The sequence below is a fragment of the Petaurus breviceps genome, unplaced genomic scaffold, assembly GCF_028583685.1.
Source record: "Petaurus breviceps papuanus isolate PSGF00001 unplaced genomic scaffold, PetGlider_PUasm1.0 175, whole genome shotgun sequence".
NCBI lineage: Eukaryota > Metazoa > Chordata > Mammalia > Diprotodontia > Petauridae > Petaurus > Petaurus breviceps.
The window spans coordinates 22,015,411-22,041,641 of NW_027185764.1; the positions used below are offsets into that span (position 1 = coordinate 22,015,411).

Sequence of the window (26,231 nt, forward strand, 5' to 3'; positions counted from 1 at the left end):
ATGTGGGGCTAACTGACTTGCCCAAGGTCACATGGCTAATGTGTTAAGTGTCTGAGGCCATATTTGAACTCAGGTCCTTCTGACTCCAGGGCCTGTGCTCTATTCACTGTGCCACTTGGCCACCCCCAGACTTTTTTGATGTGTTAATCAGTTTTGCTTAGTTTTTCCTCTTCTTTTTTTTTATTAAAAAATATTGTTATAACAATAACAAATGTCATGTTATAAAATATTATTTGTTAAAATACTACAAATATTATTTCATTTGATCCCCACAACCCTGCAAGGTAGGTACTGTTATTATCTCCATTTTACAATTGAGGAAAGTGAGGCCGACTGAGGTGAAGTGACTTGCACAGGGTCATACAGTTAGCAAGTTACCAGTGGCTGGATTTCAACTCAGGTCTTCCTGACTCCAGGCCCACACTCTATCCACTGAGTCACCAGTTGCCTCAAAAAGAAGATATCAATTTTAAAAATAATTTTAAGTTCAGAATTTTTATACACAGAACCCTTACTCAGATGTCAATAACATATTCTATTCCCCCTTGACTATATTGCTTCCTTTAATTTTAAGTAAGCTACCTTTCATGGCAATAGGAAGAATTCTTAACAAACAATGTACAGAAGAAACAGCAAAAGACAAAACAGAACATTTTGATCTTATTAAATTGAAAAGTTTTTGCACAAACAAAATTAATGCTAGGAGGCCAAGAAGTGAAACTGCCAATTGAGGGGAAATGCCAAATCAAAATCACTGATGACAATTTTCTATTTAAGATGTATGGTAATGAACAAGAATCTCTGAGACCAAAGGCCATTCCTAAAGGGATAAGTGATCAAAGGATGGGAAAATAACTCTCAATAGAATGCCAAACTATCAATAACCACATAAAAGATTACTCCAAATCACTAATAAGAGAAATATACTTAAAAATAACAATGTCAGACCAAGCAAACTGGCAAAAATAAAAAAGGAAATAGTCAATACTGGGGGAGAGGGGTTATAGAAAGCCATGCACACCAGTTGAACTGGAAGATGGTCCAATGGTTTTGAAAGCAATCTGAAATCATATGAAGAAAATGAGTAAACTGTCCATGCCCTTTGATTCAGAGATTCTACTGCTAGACATATACAAGAAAGCCTAAGATAGAAAGAAATACCCATACTTCTTGTAGTATCAAAGAAGTAAAACAAAGGAGGTGCCCCTCAATCGGGGAATGGTTAAAGTGGTGCGAGAATGTGATAAGAATACTGAGTTATAAGAAATGATAAATATGAAGATTATAGAAAAGCATAAAATATATGAATTGATACAAAGTGAAGAATTATCAGAAAAAAATACATATGACTATAACAACAACAACAAAATGTAAAGAACCCTCTCTCACCCCAGGGCAAAAACAAAAAGCAAAATTCTGAATGCTGCATAATTATAATGTTCAAGCTTGACCCCAAAGAAAAAAGGAAAAAACAAAACTTCCCCAATAGTTTTGCACAGATAGAAGACTATGATAATGGAATATTGCCCATGCACTCAGATACAGGCAATGTGTTGATGAATTTGGTTAAAATACCTCATCCATTATCTCTTCACTTTTTATTTTATGTCACAAAGTATGGCCCTCTGGAAGGGAGATAAGAGAGGGATATATGTGGAGACAAAGCTATACAAAAACAAAAATGATTATCAATAAAAATTGTCTACAAATAAAATAAGCTCAGTAAATGCTTTCAACTTTTTTCCTCTGAAAATCCCTCTTTCAATTAGTTACAAAAGCATGTTTTCAAATGAGAAAATTACTGCTAAACAAAAGTGATCATCATAATAATATTTAAGTTAATATAAATAGCATAATGCCACAGTAAATGATCACTTTTTAAGCATGAGCTGTTTATTTCTGAGCTTTTTTAAAAAATAATTTTATTTTATTTTTTCTCAATTAAATGTAAAAACAACTTTAATTTTCTATAATTTCTGAGTTCCAAATTCCCTCCTACCCTTCTCTTCGTTTTCCTCTTCCTTGAGAGGGTAAGAACTTTGATGTAGATTATACATATGCCAAAACATACTCCTATATTAGTCATGTTGCGAAAGAGAATGGACAAAAAAAATAAAAATAGAGTAAGAAAAGTATGATTCAATCTATATTCAGACTCTATCAGTTCTTTCTCTAGAGGTGGGTGGCAGTTTTCATCATTAAGTCCTTTGGAATTGTCCTGTATCACTGTCTTGCTGAAAACAGCTGAGTCATTCACAATTCATCATTTTATAATATTGCTGTTACTATGTAAAATGATCTCCTGACTCTGCTCACTTCACTTTCTATCAGTTCATGTAAGTCTTCCCAATTTTTTCTGAAATCATCCTAATGAGCTTTAAATTATGACCACTTTTACCAGGAAAGCAGTAGCCACCTTCTTCACAAAAAGAGATACATCAACTGACGAAGGCCTTTCAAACAAAGAGAAGGAACATCAGACAAGTCAAATAGTAAATTATAGATAGACCCAAACTCAAAACAAAGCATGTGCAGCAGACTTAGGGAGTCTATTCATCACATTATTGTGTACAGTAGATACTAAATTCTGTAGCCTTTCAAAAAAGTCAGTGGTTTTAGCTCAAGCATAACATGAAGCTTCCACAATAGATTTGGTAACTCAAATACAGAAAGCCTTCAAATACCATCAAGCTATAGAAAAACAAACTGAATCCTATGATGTTAAAAGAAAACTTATACCGGCAGCTAGGCAGAGCAGTGAGTAAAGCGCCAGCCCCAGAATCAGGAGGACATGAGTTCGATTCCAGCCTCAGACACTTAACACCCACGCACAAAAAAAAAAACTAGCCGTGTAACCTTGGGCAAGTTACTTAACCCCAACTGCCCTCCAAAAGGCAAAAAAAAAAAAAAAAACTTACAGCATGGCTTTTGAAGAAAAAATTCTAGGGTCATGAGTTTGGTGATTTGAATTATACAGTGCCTCAGGGATATGTTATGGTGTCTTGCGTTTTTTGGTCTGATGTTATACCATAAGATGACCACCAAGAATATTTAAGTTCACAATTCTACGTTAGCCATTGAAATGTCTTTTTATGAAAATTGAGATTGGTTTATTTTTTTAATAGTACTACATTAAAACTTTAGTCCAGGTCAAATGAGATTTTATTTTTAAAAGTCTATTTACAAAATATGAGAGAATATCTCAAAGTTTTCAAAATTTATATGTAATTATTAACAGGTAACAAATAGGGAAAGCTTTCTAAAATTTTTTGCTTAATGATACCTCTCTCTCATTAGCCAGCCTGGCAGAAGAGCACTTGATCCCATTAATCTGCCACTTCTAAATCTCATGGAGGGGGAGAAAGAGCCACCTCTAGCTAGAAGCTTGACACCTGAAAATCAGGATCTCTCTTTTAAAATATATTTATAATAACTAGAAGGGCCAGGGCCCTCACTTGAGAAACAAAATTATAGAGCGTAATAACTGCTTCTGTTAAGATTCTTGCACTTGACCCAATCAGCTTGTGAACCTACCACAGTCATCAGAAGCTTATCGAACCACTGCAGTTTGAGCTCTGACTTTGGCCACATGTCTGGCCGTAAAGCAGTCTTGAGGAGATTAACACAGCGCCGTGACAACAACTCTCCAGGAGATCCTGCGGTATTGGAGTTGTCATTAACCTAAAAATTCAAAATAATCATGGATTTTTTACTAACCACATACTTGCAATATATTTCATTATTAAATACCACAAAATTATAATCATTTTTAGCCCATTCCTAACACATTCCAATTCAGCCTGTTTCTTTTTCATTCCTATGTAACTAATTCTACAAAGTCCCAAATATGCAAATGGGTTCTCTAAAATCGTGAAAACAGATATTTGAAGTTTTTAATGTCTAGAAAGAAGCTTCCAAAAATGGAAACACAAAAGTTTCAAAACATTTTCAGTTTGGGGGCAACTAGGTGGTACAGTGAATAGAGCACCAGCCCTGGAGTCAAGAGGACCTGAGTTCAAACCTGGCCTCAGACACTTAAAACTAGCCATGTGACCTTGGGCAAGTCACTTAACCCCAATTGCCCTGCCTTCCCCCCTCCAAAAATCCAAAAACAAAAAACAAAAAACAAAAACATAAACCACTTTCAATTTAATGCCATTATTATTTTGAAATATATCTATGTATATATGTGCATACACATACACCACAAATGGTGGGATTACTACGTAACATTTGTCCTGAAGAATTAATGTCACGAATTTACAATCATACCTGACAAGCAATTCTAATTAAAAAGTTCACCACTGTATCCGTATGTTGCTTATCAATAGGCTTAGCAAGTAAAGCATCAGCCCCAGGTAATGACTGGCTCCTTCCAAAGACCTAAAAATATATAGAGAATGAAAATTTAACCATATTATATAATTATTAAAAGACTATATAAAGGTATACTTCAATCTTATGATTTTGATCAACGTAAAATCTAACATCCCACCAACCTAGTCACAAATAGTATTCTAATAAAAATCACAAAGAAACATTAACTAAATAAGATGTAGGGAATAAGGAGGCAGAATCTCTATTCAGACAAATACTGCTGTCCCATTTTTCTGCTACACTATACGCATACAGACATACGCGCATATATACACATATATGTATTTAGGTGTGATTAAAGACTCAAAATATAAAACTCATAACATTATAAGTAAAATTCCAAACACATAATATATCCCAAATTCCAAAGGAGTTTTTTTTACTATAACAAGTACCTAAATGTCATTCACAGAACTATTCATTACTAAATGAACCAAGATAGCTTCAGCTACAGTAGAAATGGAGGAAAGTGTTATCTTTAACTAAATACAAAAAAAGCTCCCCCCAAAATGAACACAGGCCAAATCTGATGTGCTGATGTCTGTGTAGAACACGTCGCTCACAAGAAGGAATAGCACCGACAAAGGGAAAACACAAGTGAGAAGTGATGGTGCCCATTAGGAGTTACAGAAGACAATTTCTTACTGCACTCATTGCTCCAGTGGCAGTCCTAAATCGCTTCACCTCTTGGCCAGAATCAACGGACAGTCCTCTTTTAATAGCAGATGAGGTACAACTGGTACTTTCTCCACTTGAATTTGGATCCATATCAGAATCTGGCTAAAATAACAGAGAGTAAAGTAAAGTTTATGATTTCTAAGGATAAGTTTTTTTTCAAAAAAAACAGCTACAGGGAATATAAAAGAATTATCATTCCTACCTGCTGATCCTTAATCCTTTGCAATTCCCACTTAATGACAACTTCTGCCAGATCCACAGCCAATTTTCTTTGTTCAATGGTAACACTGGGAGTGAATCCTAATCTCTGCATGGCACTCACCATATGCTGCACCAAATGGTGCCTCACTGGGTAATAAACCTATGGAAAGTTTCCAATGTCAATAAAAATACATTTAATTCCATATATTACAAAGCATAGCAGCCATTTCATTCTTTTCAGAGAATTCTTTAAAAAATGAATTTTATATAAAAATTTTGTTCCTATATGTATTTGTTATAAATTGAGTCTTAACTGAATAAGGACCAAAATAAAGATCTTTTAAAAAAAAAATTGTTTTACACACTTATTCACATTTGGGGAAATATTCTTTTACAAAGAGGGAGAAATTTTTCTAATGTTTTTCATGTTCCATGCTATCCATGAACTGAATATGTTCTAAAGAGATTAATGCTGATGTTTATTAGTTTGGTATGCACTTTATACCTCAACACTCAAGAAAGGTCAGAAACTAAAATATCTTTGGGAGGATAATTCCCTTCAACTCAAATGTCTTTGGGAGTGTAACTCCCTTCAACTCTAATCAAGGTTCAAAGAACAATTTAACAAAGACTTGAGCAAAGACCTGTAAGATATAAAATCTTAACACTAAAATGAATTGACTACTGTCAATATAACCCCAGGCTTCTTAAAATTAAAGTGAAAGGAATATAGATTCCTTACAAGAGGCTGCTTCTGCATGGACCTATAAAGAGAAACACCAAAAAACATTTACTATTTTGGTTTGAGAGTTCTACTAAAAAAAATAAAAATAAAAATCTGGATTTTAAAGCCAAATAGAGGGGTGGCTAGGTGGCACAATGAAATAGAGCACCAGCCCTGAAATCAGGAGGACTGGATTTCAAATCCGGCCTCAGACACTTAACACTTACTAGCCATGTGACCTTGGGCAAGTCACTTAACCTCAATTGCCATGCTTCCCCCCCCCCCCCCCAAAAAAAGCAAAAAATTTTTAAAAATTAAAAAAAAAAAGTCAAATAGAAACTACTCAGTTAAATACTTACTCAGTACCCTACTACATATATACCCTGACTCTAGGCAAAAAGAAAAATATAAAAAAGAGGCTAAGGCATAGTCAACACTGTAAGCAGTTTTATTTCCTAATGAGAGGAAACCAAAATACTTACTCATACATGTATCATTTATGAGGTAGCAACTTTACTAAAAGGTAAATGACCATAATAGCATTACCAAAAAAGTCAAAAACTGAAAGCAAAATGCTGAAAACCAAATTACATACCTTAAAATGTTGGACTATTAAATGCAAAATATGAACTAGCTGGGGAACTGTATGACCTTCCTCTACAATGATTTTTCTAGTCCAATGAGTCAGCATTTGGTGTCCATCTTCCATTCGAGCAGGGACTGCTGGAGTCAAAATAGCCATTGCTTGTCTGACAATTGCACGAGCCTCCATTGCATGAGCCTTTAGCAAACTATGAAAAACCTAGCATAGGAGATTCATCAAGACATGATCTGAGAATCAATTTTTTTTAAATATCAACAATAACTGAATTAAGACTAAAATAAAATTATCTTTTTAAAAAATATCTGCTTCACAAACTCATTTAAATTTGGGAAAATATTCACAAAAATGGAGACACCAATTTTAAAAATGTTTTTAATGATTCATACTATCAGTGAATTGAGTATGTCCTGAAAGATTTTTACCAATGACACTTATTAGTTTGGCATATATATATATTCCACCAGTAGAAAGTACAGGTTTGGGGTTGAACCACCAACACTCCATAACCACAGTCCATGTGGTAACAAGTGTCACATATTTACAAGACGTGTTTTGGGTCCCATCTTTGACCATAGCAAAAAACAAACCTAAGAGACCTAGACATAGATCAACTTTATGGCCAAGGTCTCACTGATATCATACTCAAAAGAGGGTGGGAGTTAAACATTTTTTGTGTTACGAACCCCTCTGGCAGTTTGAAGAAGATAATGCACCCCTTTTGGAATAACATTTTAAGTACATAAACTAAAATACACGTATTATAATAGAAACCAATTATACTGAAATACTGTTATCAAAATATTTCTTTTAATTATTATATATTTATAGGTTACCAACTATTATTCTAAGATACCAAGTTAATTACAATTACAGGAAAAAGCAATAAATGAAATGTGATTTGTGCTCTAGAAAACAGCTGGGCACTAAAGTTAAGTAAGAAAGAGTCAACAAAGTAGTGAAGTATAAAAAAAATACAATCAGGAGAAGTGACTAAAATTAACTAAAGGGAGGGGGGAAAAACATCGTAAGGTACCTGGAGGACAATTTTCTTGTGTATGGCAAATTTAGCAATGATATGCGCCAGGAGTAAGTGCCCACTGTATTTACATGCTGGGTCCACACATGCCTTAGACAGCAGACAGGGCCAAGCAAAAGTCATCAATCGCCGTAGTTTGCTATTCCGGTTTTTGTTATTGTCATGGATGTGATGTGGCGCATGTTCCACAAGAAGTGTGGCAAACTGCAAAAGGTAAATCCTGAGGGAATCCAACATGTCTGTCTGTTTCTCTGGGTCAAGCACCTAACCACAGAAAGGAAAGAGAAATGTATTTATGTAGACTTTGCTGTAAAGAACGTTGCACAAATAAACTTAAACCTAAAGCATAAAATATTAGAGTTGAAAAGTAGGAAAATAACTTAAAACATTTTTTCCTTAGTAGAACAGAATACAGTATATTTCTTTTAATCTTTTTAAAGATTAATTAAATTTAATTAATTATATAATATAATGAAAATATAAAATATAAATAATAAATAAATTAAAATAGAATGAAAAATTAAACATTCAAATCTGTCCAGACAGAGCTTGTAAACTACATACAAGTTAGTTGCCAAACAAATGTTTCAGAATGAAAGAAACTGCTCAGTATAAGCCAAATCACAAATTAAACTTTTTTTTTAACTGGCAGCCATAACTGATCTTCACTTTGTGCTTAGGTTTACTTATATTCAAAAACCATTCTGGAAAATACAGAATTTAATATTGAAATACCCCAGGGAAAGAAGACAAGAGAGTTGCCCTATGACAGAAATATCCATTTATTTAAGGCAAATTCAATAAAATTACAACTCAAAACATTGTTGAACCTCTCAAGGGAAAAAATTTTGCTGGGAAGTTCCCCTCCCTCTAACTCAGACAGTTATAGTGGGAATTCAGTGATACGGATACAGAATTTGGCCAATTTTATCAGGACATAAACAAGGCACTTTTCTCTGGTCTTGTTTACTCTTCCTTTGGAACTAGCATATGAAAAGGAATTTAGCAAGACTACCTAAAGTAATAAGGGTTTCAAAGGTCAGCTATGTAGTATTAGTAACTACCAAAACCCCTTCTTTCTGCATTGACAAGAAGTGTCTATGCCTTCTGAAAGAAAGGGAGAAGCACACATTTCCCTCCAAATAGCATTAATATTAATCAATAACCTATTTAAATGTCTCATTTATCAATCTTAGGACAAAAACTGACAATAAATATCACTCCGACAAACATATACACTAAACACTTCACAAAAAACCATGTAGATACAATGTCCAACTTTAGTCCATAATAAACATAAAGTAACGTGAATACTTAAAGGAGTCCTTGATAGTAAAAATCTCTACAAACTGAAGGTGAGAGGCAGAAAGGAGAAAATGGTATAGTATGTGAAATGTAAAACCTAAGCTAATTTAAAATGTTACTGAAACCAGACCGCCATTTTAGAACAAAACTTTGCTTGCAATATTGTAAAAAAAAAAAAAAAAAATAGCAGTAACGGAACCTAGTCTAAAAGTTGACATTTTATTGTTTATATCTCCAAATCAAAAACTATAATTTAATGAATAGATCTTTCATAACCAACAGAGTTTTCAAAAAAATTTTAAATGGTAATTGGATTTTAATATATTGATCTTATGCTTGGAATATTTTAAATTTGGCTTAGTTAACTTACTCTAGCATAAGAACCTCCCCCTGATCTCCTAGGGGGTGAGGGGGTGAACTCACTCTGATAAATAATGTAATATGATGCTTCAGTGCAAATCAGTAAAATTATAAAAAATTATTTCTAAAACTGAAATTATTTCAATTAACCCTTAACACATACATACTTAACAGTCCTCATATGTGTAACAACAATTCAACTATGGAAATTACCACCTTGGTAATAAAAACACTGGTAATGCTTTCTGGATTATCTCCTTCTGGATTAGGAGGTCCCAAAAGCTGCTCTCCTTCAGCTTTCTCAAAACTGTATAAGAAAGCAGGATTCAGGATATGTTGTAGAACCTATCAATGAAGAGGAAAATAAAGAAGAACATCATGCTGTTTATTTGCTGTGATTACCAACTAGACCGCCCAAAATGTACCATAAAACTGCAAATCATCTAATACTACAAGAAGGACTTGTATCCTTTTTCCTATTTTTGAGTTAAAAAACAAATGGAAAGGGAACAGCTAGGTGGCACAGTGAATAAAGCACCGGCCCTGGAGTCAGGAGGACCTGAGTTCGAATTTGACATCAAACATTTGACACTTCTTAACCCTGTGATCTTGGGCAAGTCACTTAACCCCAATTGCTCTGCCTTTCCCCCTCCAAAAAGAAAAAAAAATGAAAAGATATGTAAGAAGCCAAAGAAAAGAAATGACTATTTGGTGTTGCTCTTCTCACTACAAAGAAAACAGGGGTGGCCAGGTAGCATAGTGAATAGAACGCCAGCCCTGGAGTCAGGAGGACCTGAGTTCGATCCAGCCTCAGACACTTAACACACACACACATAAAAAAAAAAAAATAGTCGTATAACCTTGGGCAAGTCGCTTAACCCCAATTGCTCTCCAAAAAGAAAAAAAAAAAAGAAATTTTTCCAAAGAAGAGACAAAGTCTTGCTGCTGAGCCAGATTATTTTTTCTGTGGCATTTTTTCAGAAATAGTTTGGTCTCCATAGCAATAGAAGCACAATACAAATTCTTTTGCCTCCTGTAACTTTACCTTGGCTTTCAGCTCATCTCCAAAATTTGGGTCATTGAAGTCTACAAAGCGAAAGAACAAGGCACGTTTTTGAGAGATGCTATAATTCTTGGGGATTTCTTCTTCCATGTATTCCTTTAAAAATGTCATGTTGCAAAGAAAACGGCCAGTAAAGGCTCGAAGCAGTTGGAAAAGCAACTCTATATCTCCATAATTCCTTCTGAAAAATCAAGGTTAAAAAAGTAAGCTCTTTATGGAAAACTTTCTAATCAACTATATAGCACAATTTCCTAAGAGCATTGCCTTTTGAACAATTCAGAAAGCAAATCTCAGAGTCTACCAAAGTATGAATTTCACTGGGGGTACAATCAGTTATTACTATCTGAAGTGTCTCTCAATACCAAATGAAGTTAACTTTCACTGACAAGTCTGAATTTCAATTATTTACTGGACACATTTTTTGTTCTAAGTGAATATACTTAGATAAAACAAATTACTCCACCTGAAGTAGAACAATTACACCTACTTGCAGTAATTCAGTAAACAGTAAGCCAGGAGTTTAGGCTCCTTCCAGTTTGTTGCAGCCATATTTTCTTTGCGGTGTCTTTCCTGAAAAGTTTCACTGATCCATACACGTCTCAACTGGCTCACTAAAGAGTGCTGATTTGCCAACCAGGATTCATCATTCTTAACTATAATGCTTATGATCTAGCAAGGGAAAAAAAAAAACACAAATGCAAGGATACTGACAAAATGCCCCAGATGAGCAGATTTGGGATTTTCAAATGCTCTCTATCAAAGGAATTACCTTAATAGCCTGAAACTGAAGATCAAGTTTCAGGGTGCTCGTGCTAGGAGAACCAGGGCGCACAGCTGCCTGTGTACCACCAGGTAACAATAAGGCGATAAATCGGTTTGGATTGGCTGCGAGGACATCTCGAAGAGGTTTAGCATCTTTGTGTTTTAGAAAACTCTAAAAAGAATATAAAATATCTTAAACTGTCTAATGTTACATTAAATTAAACAAGAAAAGATACCCAAAAAACTGCACTTGAAGACTTGTCAAGTTCCTTTCCAGCACTGGTCTTTCAACATTTGGTCAAACACACATCCTGCATATATTTAATCCAGGGTTTCCAAATTACTTTGGTCACATTAAAGACTGGAAGCTATTGAGAGAATCTACAAATGCGGTTCAACATATGGCTCTTGTAGGGGATAGAGCAAGAACAGGCAAGATTAAACTCAATAGAGGGGGTAACTAAGCAAGACCCTCTGCATGACAGAAGATGGTGTTACACATACATCAAACAAACAGCAGAGCATGTGTATAAGAGATGACAGGGTGAGATGTGCATGCATGAGAGTCTAGTATAAAAGAGCAATGCTGAAATATGTGTGCAAATGAAAGCAAAAGTGTTCAAGTGAACTCGGAACTGATGAGTTTCGTAGAGAAAGTATTTGGTGAAAGCATCCAGCTGTCATATGAAGGGAAAAGGGTTGGGATGCAAAAAGAGAATTATAACCCTAACACTATAAATTTAGCCATGGAGTCTTTGCAGCAGAGATTCTACAAGCACTGGGCAAAAATTCTGAATTCTCAATCAAAATATGTTTGAAAGAAAATCTGGCTTTTTTCCTGTAATAATTACCATAAACATCCTGCTCCACTGAGGATCATTTAAGGTAGCTTCCATCATGAATAATTCAACTGTTTGGGAAGGGTGCCGTGTCAAAAATTTTATCAAGGGCTCTCTGAATGGACTACCAGCCTGAAAAATATTCAGTAAAAACATTACTACACATGTTTTCATTTATGAGATGTTATCTTTTTAATTTATAATCTGTCTTCAAACACTATTACTGTTTTTTTTTATTACAAGAATTTGCTAATAGTTTAAGCAAATCAACTCTAAATATTAAGGCTGCCAATTATCTTAAGTCTTATAAAAATCACGTTAACTTTCAAAAAATCAATTTTGATATGGAAAAAGGTATCTGGTTAGTCAGGCAAATTTAAAATACACATAATATGAAAACTCCGTAACAGATGTAACAATGCACCAAATCAAATCATGCTTTTACCTCTATCAACATAGCCCGCTCAGTTTTCATTACAACCTCTAACAGAGGCTTGACCAGGGTTTGAGGAGCAGCTGGGATCAGATGAAAAAGGTTTATAATTGCTGAACAAATCTTCATTTCCTAATAAAGAACAACAGAATTGAAAATCAGAGTTCAATGAACACTTGCTAGCTAAATATTCAAACACTGCGGCAGACCCTACGACAGGCTACATTAGCATGGCTAGCCAACCAAAGCAAGTAGTTAACGTGTAAAAAGCAACAACCTACCTATTTTATAACTAACTATGGACTAAAGAAGTTAATTTTCACTCTGGCTTCTGATTTTTATTGATTAATTAATAAACAATATTTTCCAACTTTTGTTATCTTATTTTGTTGGGTTTTCATAGATTGTTTAGAACTAAAAGGAACTTCAGAGATGATCTAATTCAACTCTAGATAAAGAAACTCAGACCCCAGAGAGGTTAAGTGACTTGTCCAAGAACATCTAATTGGCTTATGGCAAAATGGACTAGAAACTAGGTTTCTTAACTCCTAGGTTCAGGGTTTTCTCTAATGCAATGCCTCCCTATAATGGATGTCAATAGGAAAATGTGATTCACTACATAGTTAGCTTTATATTCAAATTTTTCAGAATACATTTTAATATATGATGGAAATATTGTTCTTTAATTGTTTCAAATGTCTAAGTTTTCTCTTTCCAATAGAAGTGTAAGATCCTTGAACTAAGGAACCCCAATATACACCGAAGTCCCAAAGCTCATATACTCTAGTCCAATATTAGGCATTCAGTACTTATGCTTAATTGAAATGCCAAATTATAAAGTGATTTATCATTGCCTTGAGATTTCTCAACTCTAGCAACAACTAAATCAGGCCTCTGAACACATTCTAACACTGGTGCTCGGAATTTTGAATTATAGAAATAATAAGCATGATTCCAGTGTATGTATACAGGAATATCCTTTATTGGGCAACTGTTTTTAGTTGCAAAACTTTTACTTCTCACAGTGTTGCTATTGCCATTTTAGATTAATTAAAAGAGAGAATTTGTGTCAGAACAAAAAGGTAAATGAGTCAGGACTAAAATGCCAAAAAAATATCAAAGTCTTGAAAGACTCTGCCTATAGGTTATATCAATTCCCTAAACCCTTCACAGGGCAAGTGACATGGGGATCAAAAATTAATCAAGAGAGTGGTTCCTGATCTACATCTATGAGTATTTTTATTTGAACTGACAAATGGAGAATTGTGTAGGAAATAAGAAAATTACATAACTCTCTCCACCATTCTTATCTTAAAAATAAAACACCCTGCAAACCTTCTTCTATAAAATTTTCAGGTATTCTAATGAACAGGCAGTAATAAAATATATCCTAAAATTATATGACTTTAATAATGTTTTCTTTTGTACATTTTTCAAAGAACTTTCAAAGGCACTCTTTTATGAGTCTGACAACAACACTGTGAGATAGGTTCAGTGTAGGTATTATTATCCCCCATGCTTTTTAAAGATGAGAAAACTTGAAGCTCAGAGGTTATAAGGCTAGTCCAAGGCATTACAGTTTATCCATACTGAAATAATGTGCTGTTCATTTTAATAAAATAAGGCTCATTTTCTAGTCAATAGATTTGGAGTCTTAATGGTTTGAAAGGAAACCCATAATTTGATCTCAAGAAAGAAATACTCTTTCTAGCATGCACACATATGCTACATGTTGAATTTTGCCCTCAATGAACTGTTAAGAATGATTTTTCATACAACTTTTGAAATGATAAAAATCCAAAGAGAATGAGTCCTTTCAAAAATAGCATTGAAATATCGTAAAAAGTAAAAAACTAAAATTCTTTAAAATCTGTTTTCAAACTTCCTAACATAAAACATGCTTAGCATCCTTAACAATTCACAGCATTGTTACTAATACAACTCTGCCACAGACAAACAAATGACAGTTCACTGCACTCAAAGGCACAATGCACTCTGCCCATTACATAACAACAATACAGCTAACAAGTCACAGCAAAAAACCAAATACAACAACAACAAACAACCTCCTGTTGCCTTCACTGATATTCTCACCTCTACCCCTTCCATGGCAGGCTGAACCAAAACAAAAATTACAGCATGAAAAAATGCAACTAAAAAGGAAAAGGAAAAAAAAAGAAAAAGAGATACTATTCTTCAGATTGCAAGTCATAAACTGACTTAATAGGTTATTTTCTCACCTCAAACTGACAGAATGGAGACAACGAACATCTCCCGCACTCTGAAATGCTCTCCTGAGGATGGGGAGGAAAATCATCTTTTTTTTTTTTCTACTTATGTTATTTACACATAACTTCCCACACATTCGTGCACAATAAGAACTAATGAGTGAACAAGACAATGAAAAGACAATATTCAGAAAGCACTTCAGACAGAGGAATAGCCAGACATACGACAGGACAAACCTCTAACCCTCATGGTCAAACTACACAGATCTTTTATGAGAAAGCACCCATCCCCAACCAAAATGAAGAACAGGGACTCGAGAAGTTATAAGCTAAGAAACTATATAAACAGGTCTATTTGCATGCATTTTGGAAAAGAGAATTGTTTTATTTAGCATTAGTATAAACAGGTTCAACCTTTTATGAATGGACCTAAGTAAGGTATCAAAAACAGTTTTCCCACCAGAAGGAGAAACACTTCAGGCGCAGAAGAGGAGAGATGTTTCTAGCTATCTGTGAGGGCTTAAACACTGAGGAGAGCCCTTGACAGTGACTATCATGTGAACTCATACATACTGAGGAGATGATCATACTTCCCCAAAATTAACTACAAACAGTAAATGGTCCAATAAAATGGCGTATTAGCATAATGTGGGTTATCATGTACTAAATTATTATACAGTAATAAAGAGGCTGCAATCAATTATCAAAAATTGAAATAGATATGAGAAAAAGTTTGATAGCCCCTTCCTCACTAATAACAAAATAACTGAGAAGATTCAAGGTAAGTTTTCTGTAGTTTATTTTTTCATAGAACAATGGTTTCCTGTGTTCTTTATAAGCATAAGCAAGCTAAATGTTTCCCTCTTCATAATCCCAATAATTCCAAGAGGTGTGTAAGACACATAACAAAATGTCAACGCTTAGACTCAAAAGCAGCTAAGCCCTGGATTAGGTGATGAAGAGGGCAGCCTTCTTAAACAAAGGCTATATGGCCATTCGATTCCAATGAAAAAATAACCATCATCTCAACTTCTGATTCTCTGAATTTTCTAGTAAGTTATTAGATCCTCTCTGGAGCTGGCTATGCACTTTGAGTATTACTTATTACTAATAAAAAGTACTTCTCATGGAGCACAGCTAACCTCTAAATTCAAGTACACCTCCCTGAAAAAAAAAAGTAAGAAAAGATTACTAAAAAGACTTAGGGATTTTATCCTTTGGGGAAGACTCATTCTGTAAGTTATATAAAACATCTCTCACGGATTTGCCTGAGTGCTTTGCAGAGTACGACGTCTTCTTATTAAAGACCAATGGAAAAGTTGAAGTATAAATTAACTTGCAAGTCAGAGAAATACAGAAGGCATTTTGTTTCTCCTTCCCCCTAGAGAATAAATTTTCTTTAATGTACTCTACTGAGTCCAAAATGGGACTTGCCATTTTTCTTTTAGTATTTCTGATTAATAACAAACATCCTAAGTAAAATTTCTTCCAATGTTAAAATGCTGGCTTAATTTTGTTCAGTTAGTTCCTTTAAAAACAGGAAATTTGACTTACATAAATAAACAATGACAGAGGATGGTTGAAACAAAGCACAATAAAGCAAGAAAATTCATAGTTTGAAATGAAATGAAGCATCTAACACTTAAGTACAACATGACAGGAAGCTATTTTGATTAGGTTCCTGAATTTCTATACAGAAATCCCTATGTCAAAGATTGCTGTAAAATCCAATCAGACTTTACAGAAACCTAAGAGAATCACAACCCATACATGACAATACACATTCACATTATAACCCATCCATAACAGTTAGTGATTACCTGCTAAAAATCAACTTGTTTCAAATCTTAATGTAAGTAATGTTAGATTCAAAGTAGTAGAAAAGCATTAAATTATGAGGGGAAAAAAACAGTATTAGTGAATCAACCTCAAATACTGAGAACAAGTCTGTAAGAATGAAAGTAACCCAAAGTATCACTCAACACTCCCCCCACTCCAAAAAGTTAACTCAGCATACTATCAAACTGTAGAGGGAGAAGAGGGACATATGTCCTGAGAAGCAAGCCCATTTTAGAGAATCTGTGTAATAATAACAAGGGGGTAAGATTTCTCTTTTATTAAATATTAAAATCCTTTAGTAAATTTTACTATAAAATGGTAAATTTTATATTGAGCACCTTGTTATCAAAAGGAACATAAATTAAGGGTAAAAAAGTATCAGAATTAAAATTCTGGAGCTTGCCTAGAACCAGGTATATCAATGCCAGTCAAAATTACACTTAATTATTAATAAGACTAGATAGCAATTCATTGTCAATCATATACATAAAATGTACTGCACAAAGAAGCTACTGCCTAATATTTTAGCAAAAACAAAGTTTTGGTGTTAACCAAAATAACTGTGTACAGCAATGCCACATAGCAAAGCCCCCCCTCCCTCAAAATGAACAAGTCACTTACATTTCCATCACTCCTCTGTCCACCTTTGTGAGTGATAACGACCACTTCCATCCACTTGCGTAGGTGTTGCTATTGTAAAAACAACATTAATTGAACAATTAGTCTAACTTTATTAAGATCTACAATAGCACATGTTGCTTCAAATAACAAATAAGTTACTAACTTAGCATCTTTAAACCCTTAATAAAGAGTTTTCATTTAGGACATAAATATGGGCATATCTAACTTTACATAATTTATATTGGATAAAACAAAAGTGACAAAATAAGTAAAAGGGCAGAAACTATGGTCCCTAAACTATGACTCTAATATCATGTTTCAAAGATCCAGTGTCAAAGACTAGTGCGCAACTTCATTTACCTTTAACAGTATCTAAAATAATTCTATGACATGTTTCACAATCATCTTACAAACAATTCAGATTTAGGTAAAATAAAGAAAAAAAAGTATATTAGTTACTAACATACCATCCCCTCCACAAATAGTTGTAATACTTTTTTATCCCTTAAATAATAATGCTGGAGACTTCTGGCAAAACTATTCCTGCAACAGGAATGACACCAGGCCAAATAATGATCATGATATTCAATCAGAAACTATATTAAGTACACAAAACTACACAAAAAGCCAATCAGAAGTTCATGACTGTGGTTGGAAACCTCTAGTAAGAAGCCTGGAAGTTATCAGGTAGGAAGGCTTGGTAGCTCTCAAATTAAGGCACCTGGGGTCCAAGAGCTCTCTCTAAGTACTGTGTCCTAAGAAGCCAAAGAGGGCCCTGAAGATCTAGTACTTTCAACACTGATCTAACATCAGGAGATGGAGATCTACACAGGAGCCCAGGTGATCCACACAGGTCCAAAATAAGTGCAACTATACCACCCAAAAGCACAGAAGGAAGCAGACCGGGGCAGCTAGGTGGTGCAGTGAATAGAGCACTGACCCTGTAGTCAGGAGGACCTGAGTTCAAATCCAGCCTCAAACACTTAATACTTACTAATCATGTGACCTTAGGCAAGTCACTTAATCCCAATTGCCCTCAAAAAAACCAAAGGGAATACATCTAGCATAAAAACAAGACAATGAAGTGCGTATAACGTGCCACTTTATTTCTCCTAACTGAGATATGTGAGAACAGTATGCAGCAAATATGACGCGTGAGGGGGCGTGAGCATCAAATGAACTTCTTTTCGGTTCAACGTATTCACACACACACAGGCATCCAAAAGCACATACAAAGCTCGGTGTAGAAATACATCAAACTTAACAGGCAAATAGCAAGGAATAAAAAAGGAAAGAACTTAAGAGGGAGGTTAACAGCAAGAAGGAAATATTCCAAAACAAACTTCCTGATCTCAAAGGGGGGGACAAAAGAAAACAACCGCAAACTAAAGGAATGCCTGTAAACCGGTGAATCGAACAAATAATGGTAGAAGAATATGATGGAATGTTACTGCACTGTAGAAAAGGACAAAAAGATTATTTCAGAGAATCCAGGAGTGAAGCGAGCAGAAGCAAAACAATTTATACAATGACAACATTATAAAGCAAAACAATTTTAATGACTGAAGCACTATAGAGATCAATGCAATGACTACCAAATTTCCAGAAGACTTAGGCTGAACTCTATTATGCCCCTCCCTCCTGACAGAGGAGATGGATTCAAGTGCAGAACAGAGAAATGTTGGATGTGGCACTGTGTGGATTTGTCTTGCTTGACTATACCTATTCACTACAAGATTTTTCTTCTTTTTTTTTTTTCTATTTTTAATTGGGCAGGTAAAGGTGATATCAAAAAAGAAGAAAAAAGGAGGCAAGTCACTAAAGCATTTTTTTTAAAAAGGCACAGAGCAGTACTGAAGGAAGTTCAGAAAGAATCAAGCAGGACAGTTCTGAAAGTTGAATTTACTATGAAACCAAGACTGAGTTTCATATACAATGTTCATTTTTATGTGAAGTTCTGAATAAAAATTTTATTAAAAAGTAATGGAGACCTGAATCTTGATCTTAAACGCAGATTGTATGTAATAAAACCCTAAAAATAATATAGCAAAGTTCAAAACTATTCAGAGAAAGTCAGATATTGCTACTGACACTACTGCTAAGCAAAGCAACCACATACACATAATTAATAAAAGCATTTGGAACACAATTAATCTAAAATGTTGAACATAATAACCTTTATGTCAGAGGTAGGTCTGCTGAGTTAAACAAATCATGCCGATAAGGAAACAAAGTGCCATTGTGCATATATGTATGTATATACGTGTATGTATATACACACATATGTATATGTATGTCTGTCTCTCTCTACATGTCTACACACACACACACACAAACTTCAAGTAAAACAGTAAGGAGCTGAAATCCTCTCTTTTTCTAACCAAAAAAAAAAACCTAAAAAAACAAAAAACTTTAACTCACATATTTATCCACCAAAAATACTGAAATTCCCTAAGATATGGAGAGTTTGATTTTCCTCATTTCAAATTAAAGAAAATTAATTCTAAGGCATTTCTAAAAATACTTTGCTTACCATCATCTGATCACAAAATTTATCATTAAAGGAGTTTGGGAAGAGTCTTGTGACAGACGTAAGACGATTTACTACATTCAATGTCAAGCTTCGATAATCCCCCAGCATCATCAATAAAGGCCTCATGTGTGTGTGAATTTGGTCAACTTCTATCGTAGCACCTTCCAAAAACTGTAAGAAAACAAAACATACAGACACAATCAAAATGAAAAACAGACGTATCTGAAAAACAAATACAGTTTAAACCATTATAGAAGATGTATAGGTTTTAAACAATGTAATATAGATTAATATATAATAAAAGAAATTTAAATTACTCTAATACTGAAGAATTAGCTTTAGAATTATTTCAGATAAACTGCTTTTTTACATATTTCCAACTGCTATCCCTTAAAAAATAATGAAAAAATGTGAAAGTATTTACAGATCCTATACTTGACTATATGCCGCCATGGGGGGGAAGGGAGGGAGGGGGACAAAATGTGAAACTCAAGGAATTGTGGAATTGAATCCTGTAAACTAAAAGGAAACAAATTAATTAAAAATTAAAAAAAAATAATGAAAGAGACCTAAATTTTAATTTCAAGAATAAATCATTCATAAGAAAAATCTAAAAAATAATACAACTACATTCTCAACTATGCAGATAAAGCTAGCAGCTAGAAACCAATATAGTAATTGCAGTAATATTTTTAAGATAAAAAGCAAGTAACTATGCTATATTGAGCCTTTGAATAATAAAAGAGCAGAGTTCACCAAGATGTATACAAAGGATTTAAACCAACAGTTTTAAAATGTCACTAACCTTTCTCATGCATGCCTCCCCTGCCTCCTGCAGTTCATTATTTGTTGAGTTTAGTGCCTTGAAAAGTGCAGCAATGATTTTCTCTCTGGACTGAGGAAGGTAATTGCAGGCAGCAAGAGCATCTTAAAGATAGGGAAGAAGAGAATGCAATCAGTACAATTTTTATCATTAACCTATGAAAGTATGTCAATGGTTTTCTTTGTCTAAAGATTCCTAATGTTAGTACTCTTTTGTCATACTAAAATTTTATCATGGCTAAACCTAATCAATGGCTTATTCCTTTGACAAACACACAAGCTCATGTTCTTCCATTTACTGTATTATCTAGAACAGAGTTCAGTCTCAAGAAACAAGACAAGGTGCCTTTATTCACTTCACCCCAACCTGGCCCCAACAGCCAAGCAGCTTATCCCCCTAACCCAACAAATAGTCAGAATGAAGTGGCCCAACTTACTAGCCTGGAATCAATTAAATCAACCAATAAATGTATATTAAGTATCTTCTATGTATCAAATTCTGAGAGAAAAAAAGACAAAAATGAAACAGCTCTTGTCTTTAGGGAACTTTACATTCTAATGGAGGAGTGTGAAGATGTATATTCATATAAAACAGATACAAGATTTTTTTTCTTGTTTAAAAAAAAAAAAAGGCTGGAGGCAGTCACTAATAACTGTAGGAAATAAGAAAAGACCTCATAGAGAAGGTATCCTTTGAGGTATCTTGAAAGAAACTTGGAATTCCAAAAGGAGAAAATGAGGAGGCAATGCATTCCAGGGACAGGGAAAAGTCTAGACAAAGACAGAAAGAGGAGAGATGGATGGAGTGCGGTGTGTGAGGAAAGTTTGTCTGGACTACAGAGTGAATAAAGACAAATGCGAAAAGTTATGTAGGGCTTTAAATGCCCAACAAAGTAGTTTACATCTGATTCTAGAAGTAATAAGGAGTACCTGGACAGAAAAAGATGAAGGTGAAAGGTCAGACCTTTGCTTCAAGAACATTACTTTGGCAGCTGCTTAGAAGACAAAATGAAGTGGATAGATGGGGCAGCGAGACTAGTTAGGAGGCTACATAAATCTAGGGTGAGATATAATGAAGACCCAGATAAGGGCTGTGTCTGTGTCGTATAGATGAGAAATGCTATGAAGGCAGAAACGACAAAATGTGGCCATGCAAATGGCTATGAAGGGCAAGGGAGAGTGAGGAAAGAGAAAATCTATTGAGACAGTCAAGCACTGGGAACTTATATGAACTGCTACCAAGTAAAGCGAACAGAGCCAGAAGAACAGTGCACATAATGATGATAACAATATCATCATAACCATCAACTGTGAAAGCTATGCTGATCAAGACAATGATCCAAGACAATTCCAAAGGACCCTTGATGAAAAACGTTATCTACTTCCAGAGAACTGAAGACTGACTCATACTTTTTTTTCATTTCCTTTATTTTTCTTGGATTTTTTGTGTTTTCTTTTGCAACACTGCTAATATAGAAATGTTTTGTATGACTTCACATGTATAATTGATATCATATCGTTTGCCTTCAAAAGGGATGGGGAGGAGTTAGAGGGAGGGAAAGAATTTGGAACTAAAAATTTTTTTTTTTCAATTTAAAAATATCCAACAAAACAAACAAAAATATATTACAAAGGAAAAAAAGAAATAGTCCAGGCGTGAGAGGACAGGACCAACACCAAGATAGTGGCAGTGTCAGAGGGGAGAAGAAATGTTACAAATGTGAGGCTGAAAGGACTTGGCAACCCACGGGATATGAGAGGGTCAACAGGGCAACAGTGACATTAATAGTCAAGGAAGACACCTAATTTCAAACAGGAGTGACTGGGAGGATAATGGTATCCTCAGCAGTTATGAGGAAGGAGAGATTTAGGGGGAAAGCACACTAAATTTGAGATCTTCATGGGACATCCAGTTCAAGATGCCCAAAGGACAGTTCAACTAAGATTAGAGAGGTGAGTCTGGAAGTAAATAGAGAGGTTAAGGCCGGATATGTAGATTTAAGAATCATTAGCATAAAAGTAACAATTGAATCCATGTATTCTAATGAGATCATGAAGAGAAATAGTATAAAAAGATAAAAGGGACCAGGATAGAGCTGTGGGACTCACCTACAGTTATTAGCAGGTGTGACCTGGATAAAGATTCTAGCAAGGGAGACAAATAAATGGTCATTCAAGCAGTAAAAGAACCAGGAAAAAAAAAAACAGGGTCACAAAAATCTAAAAAAGAAGAGAGTTTCAAAGAAAAGTAAGGGACATAATATCAAAGGTTACAGAGAAGTCAAGAAGGACAAGGACTGGGAAAAGACTATTAGATTAGGCAATTAAGAGATCTTTAAATTGAGCAATTTCATCATGCAATCATGAAGAGCTACCGAGTTTCCCGATAATAAGACACTGTCTTATTATTTTTTTTTGGACAGAAAAACACCAGAGGGCTTATTTTCAGGGGAGGGCTTATTTTAATGAACATTGACAGCAATTTTAATAAACAGGTAAATGTGAACAAAAAAATGTACCTTTATTCAATAAGCAAATCACTGGGGAAGAACAGGATGACGCGCTCACTGCTGCAGTTCTGATTGGATGCAGCTCGGAGAGCGGCGTGCATTTCATGGCGGGGGGGGACGGGACGGTGCATACAGAGGGTACCGTAATGTAGCGTGTAGCACAGGGGATCACCTTCACTACAGTAGCAATCTCAATAGGGCTTATTTTGGGGGGAGGGCTTATTTTAGAGGAATCTTACACAGTAAGGGGAGGGCTTATTTTCGGGATAGGTCTTATCAGGGAAACACGGTAGGCATGACTGAATAACAACTTATTTTCTATTTGTTACTCACTCAATGCTGCAATTCGTAAAGGTACAAGTGATGGAAGACTTTTGTAACATGGTAGTTTCATTAAGATAACATCTTCAGCCTCACACAAATTCAACAGCTGAAAAACAAAGATAAAATATCGATTTATACTAGTGATCACAGGAGGACATTTATAATAGCTTTGCAAACTACATAAACTAGTCTTCTGCATTACACTTCAATAACAATGAACTACTTTCAAAATTCAATTTAAATCAATTGTCAGTTCGATCAAAAAGCAATTTTTTCAGGCAAATCAACGACAAATTCCAAATCAAGGTATCAAAATGTTGGGTTTTTTTTGTCCTAAGATAGAATAGTCAAAGTCTCAAAAAGCAGTTATCTTTGACTAAAGTAAACTTACCCAGGAATACATAATATCATCCTTGTTCACATTATTCTCCCTCCAGAGGAAAGGTCTCTCTATTCCCTCTTGCCTACCTATATCCATTCATTCTTCTATCACCAATTCAATCTGCAAGAACATAATAAAGTCTCCCCTGATAACTGGTGTATAAACTGACCTAATTGATAGCAACTCTCTTGAAACTTCTAGGGTTTAGATCTTCATCATGTTTTGTATCAGTCTGTAACTTGTTTTTTTAATGAATGTCTTATCTCTGAAACACTATAAGCTCCTTCATGATATGGTCTATATCTTATACTACCCTTGATTCCCACAATATGTGAGTCTGTTAAAAATATTCTTTTCCAGGTCCACCACATAATGAGAAACATGGTCCTATGTCAACATCCAAAGTGTCTTGTTTAGTTAAACTCTTTAAACTTAATTATGGTTAATTATATAATTATATAAATTAAAAATAATTTTAATAATAAATACATTATTTAATATAAATAATGGTTTATTTCTAATAAATATATTATTTAATAATAATATAATATTTATAATTTTATTTATTTATAATAATTTATTATAATAATAATTTTATTTGATATAGATAATAAATAAATATAATAAATTTAAAATAAATAATATATAATTAATTTGTCAGTTACTACATGCCAGTTTCTCTGAAAAAAAAATATTAGGCAAACTATGAAATGTAAAAAGCTCTATACCTCTGCATAGAAAACCTTGTGTTCTACCACATTAAGATCCATTGTAAATAGTCTGGGCTGTAAAGTTGTACAAAATGTGTTTCCTTCCATTAGGCCAATCTGGGCATTTGCAGGTTGATGTTTAAGTAAATGCTTTTTAGGTGGAACCATGTCTTGAAGAACCTACAAAAAAAAAAATACAAAGGAGAAAGTATAAATAACAAGTTAACATTTTAAAAGAAATAAATACCTAGCTTTAAAATGCTTTTTTGAATGAAACAAAAATCTAACATTTTTTTTATCAGAACAAATGTTTTTCACTCAATCTAAAGAATATCAGATATGATTAATATTACAAATTCAGCATGAGTCTCTAAAGTAGTCTTACAAAAGAATCCACAAACTTTGAGTTGTTAATTTTCTTTCTGTTTCTCCATCTTTCGATTCATCTTTTTCCCTGCCTACCTAAACACCTACCTAAACATGCAGTTGAACACCCTCTGTCCCCTTCCTTTAAACTCTAATAAGTAAATGTAGTTTCAACATATTTTTTAAAAGAACATTTCCTTTCCTTATCCTTCTTTTCTCTCCTTCTAGTCTACTTTGAATTCTGGTCTTCAAATCATGGGCTATTCCCCTTACTCCGAGGCTACAAATTTACCAATTTATGTCATCCCAGAAAATGAACAATCTTTTATACTTGGTATTGCTAACCAATCTTAATAGGAAGATAGCAAAGGGGGTTACTATGAAAAATCTGTATGAGATTAGAAATCAAAAATAGCATTTCAAATGACTAAATTTCAAAATTAAACAGGAGTCAGTCAGACATTCTGCCTATTGCCCTGATTTCACTGAAGAATGCTCACCTCTTTATGAGGCTCCATAATGACTGTCACACTTTTGCCAGTCACCTGGGCCAGCACCTGAAGTGAATGCATGGCTTGTTTCCTCACAGTGGAATTTGGAGAGGTGACTTCTCGAACTAAATCGTGTGTCACATGATGAAAAGACTTCTCCTGAGCTGACAGAATCTCTTCAGATTTTTCCTCGTCTTTCAAAGGAGTTGCACATCTTATCAATAGCTGCTCCAAGGTTGTCTTTGCCATAGCAACTGCTCCATTGGAAACCTAAGAATTTATGAAGACATTAAATCAGAAATATTTGACTTAAATGAGCATTGTGGTCATCGTATCTTGCTAAAAGAAAAGAAAAATAATGCAAATAATTCTGCTAAATACAAAACTAATTAAAATTTTCTTTTGAACTTATCTGTGGAACACCAAAGTCTTAATAAATAAAATGCTATCATTAAGGGCCATGCCCAAAGACTGGCTATGTGAGTAAAACCACTTCATAACTCCAATAACAAAATTCTCTAGAGTGAGATCCTGTTATGAGGGGTTCATAAGTTTACATACAGATAAACTGTGTGGTTCAATGCAGCAAGTGTTTAGAATATATAACCTCAAGGGGCAGCTAGGTGGAGCAGTGAGTAGAGCATCGGCCCTGGAGTCAGGGGGACCTGAGTTCAAATCAAGGCCTCAGACAATTAACACAAAAACTAGCCATTTGACCTTGAGCAAGTTACTTAACCCCAATTGCTTAAAAAAATATATATATACATATATATATATATAATCTCATCATTTTTATGAGGCTATATTTCCTTAAACACCTGCAGTCTAGAACATCATTTGTTTTATCCATATGCAAGCTTATGAACAACTCTCTCATAATTCAATTTAAATATAACTCATAAGTCATTTAAGTGTTTATTATATGAGACACCATGCTAAGTGCTAGATATACGAAGGTAGAAATGCCACAGGACAAAATTCATTACAAAGGGGAATTTATCGACTAGAGAATGGCTAAAACAA

General features: G+C 34.4%; 1 protein-coding gene across 6 annotated transcripts in view; it reads right to left on the reverse strand.

The window, feature by feature from the left end:
• TRRAP (transformation/transcription domain associated protein) overlaps positions 1-26,231 on the reverse strand; it is a 175,007-nt gene that overhangs the window by 107,978 nt on the left and 40,798 nt on the right. For 5 of the 6 annotated variants that reach the window (XM_069084880.1, XM_069084877.1, XM_069084882.1 and 2 more), the window contains exons 26-43: positions 25,218-25,478; positions 24,370-24,531; positions 23,269-23,365; positions 20,409-20,530; positions 19,604-19,774; positions 17,071-17,139; positions 12,395-12,514; positions 11,962-12,081; positions 11,118-11,282; positions 10,836-11,017; positions 10,331-10,529; positions 9,502-9,630; positions 7,618-7,884; positions 6,576-6,782; positions 5,258-5,416; positions 5,023-5,157; positions 4,273-4,383; positions 3,535-3,681 (exon numbers count right to left, since the gene is read on the reverse strand). In XM_069084880.1, the coding sequence (XP_068940981.1) occupies positions 3,535-3,681; positions 4,273-4,383; positions 5,023-5,157; positions 5,258-5,416; positions 6,576-6,782; positions 7,618-7,884; positions 9,502-9,630; positions 10,331-10,529; positions 10,836-11,017; positions 11,118-11,282; positions 11,962-12,081; positions 12,395-12,514; positions 17,071-17,139; positions 19,604-19,774; positions 20,409-20,530; positions 23,269-23,365; positions 24,370-24,531; positions 25,218-25,478 (2,823 nt within the window). The remainder of the gene's footprint in view (positions 1-3,534; positions 3,682-4,272; positions 4,384-5,022; positions 5,158-5,257; positions 5,417-6,575; positions 6,783-7,617; positions 7,885-9,501; positions 9,631-10,330; positions 10,530-10,835; positions 11,018-11,117; positions 11,283-11,961; positions 12,082-12,394; positions 12,515-17,070; positions 17,140-19,603; positions 19,775-20,408; positions 20,531-23,268; positions 23,366-24,369; positions 24,532-25,217; positions 25,479-26,231) is intronic. The other variant, XM_069084881.1, reaches the window with a different exon arrangement.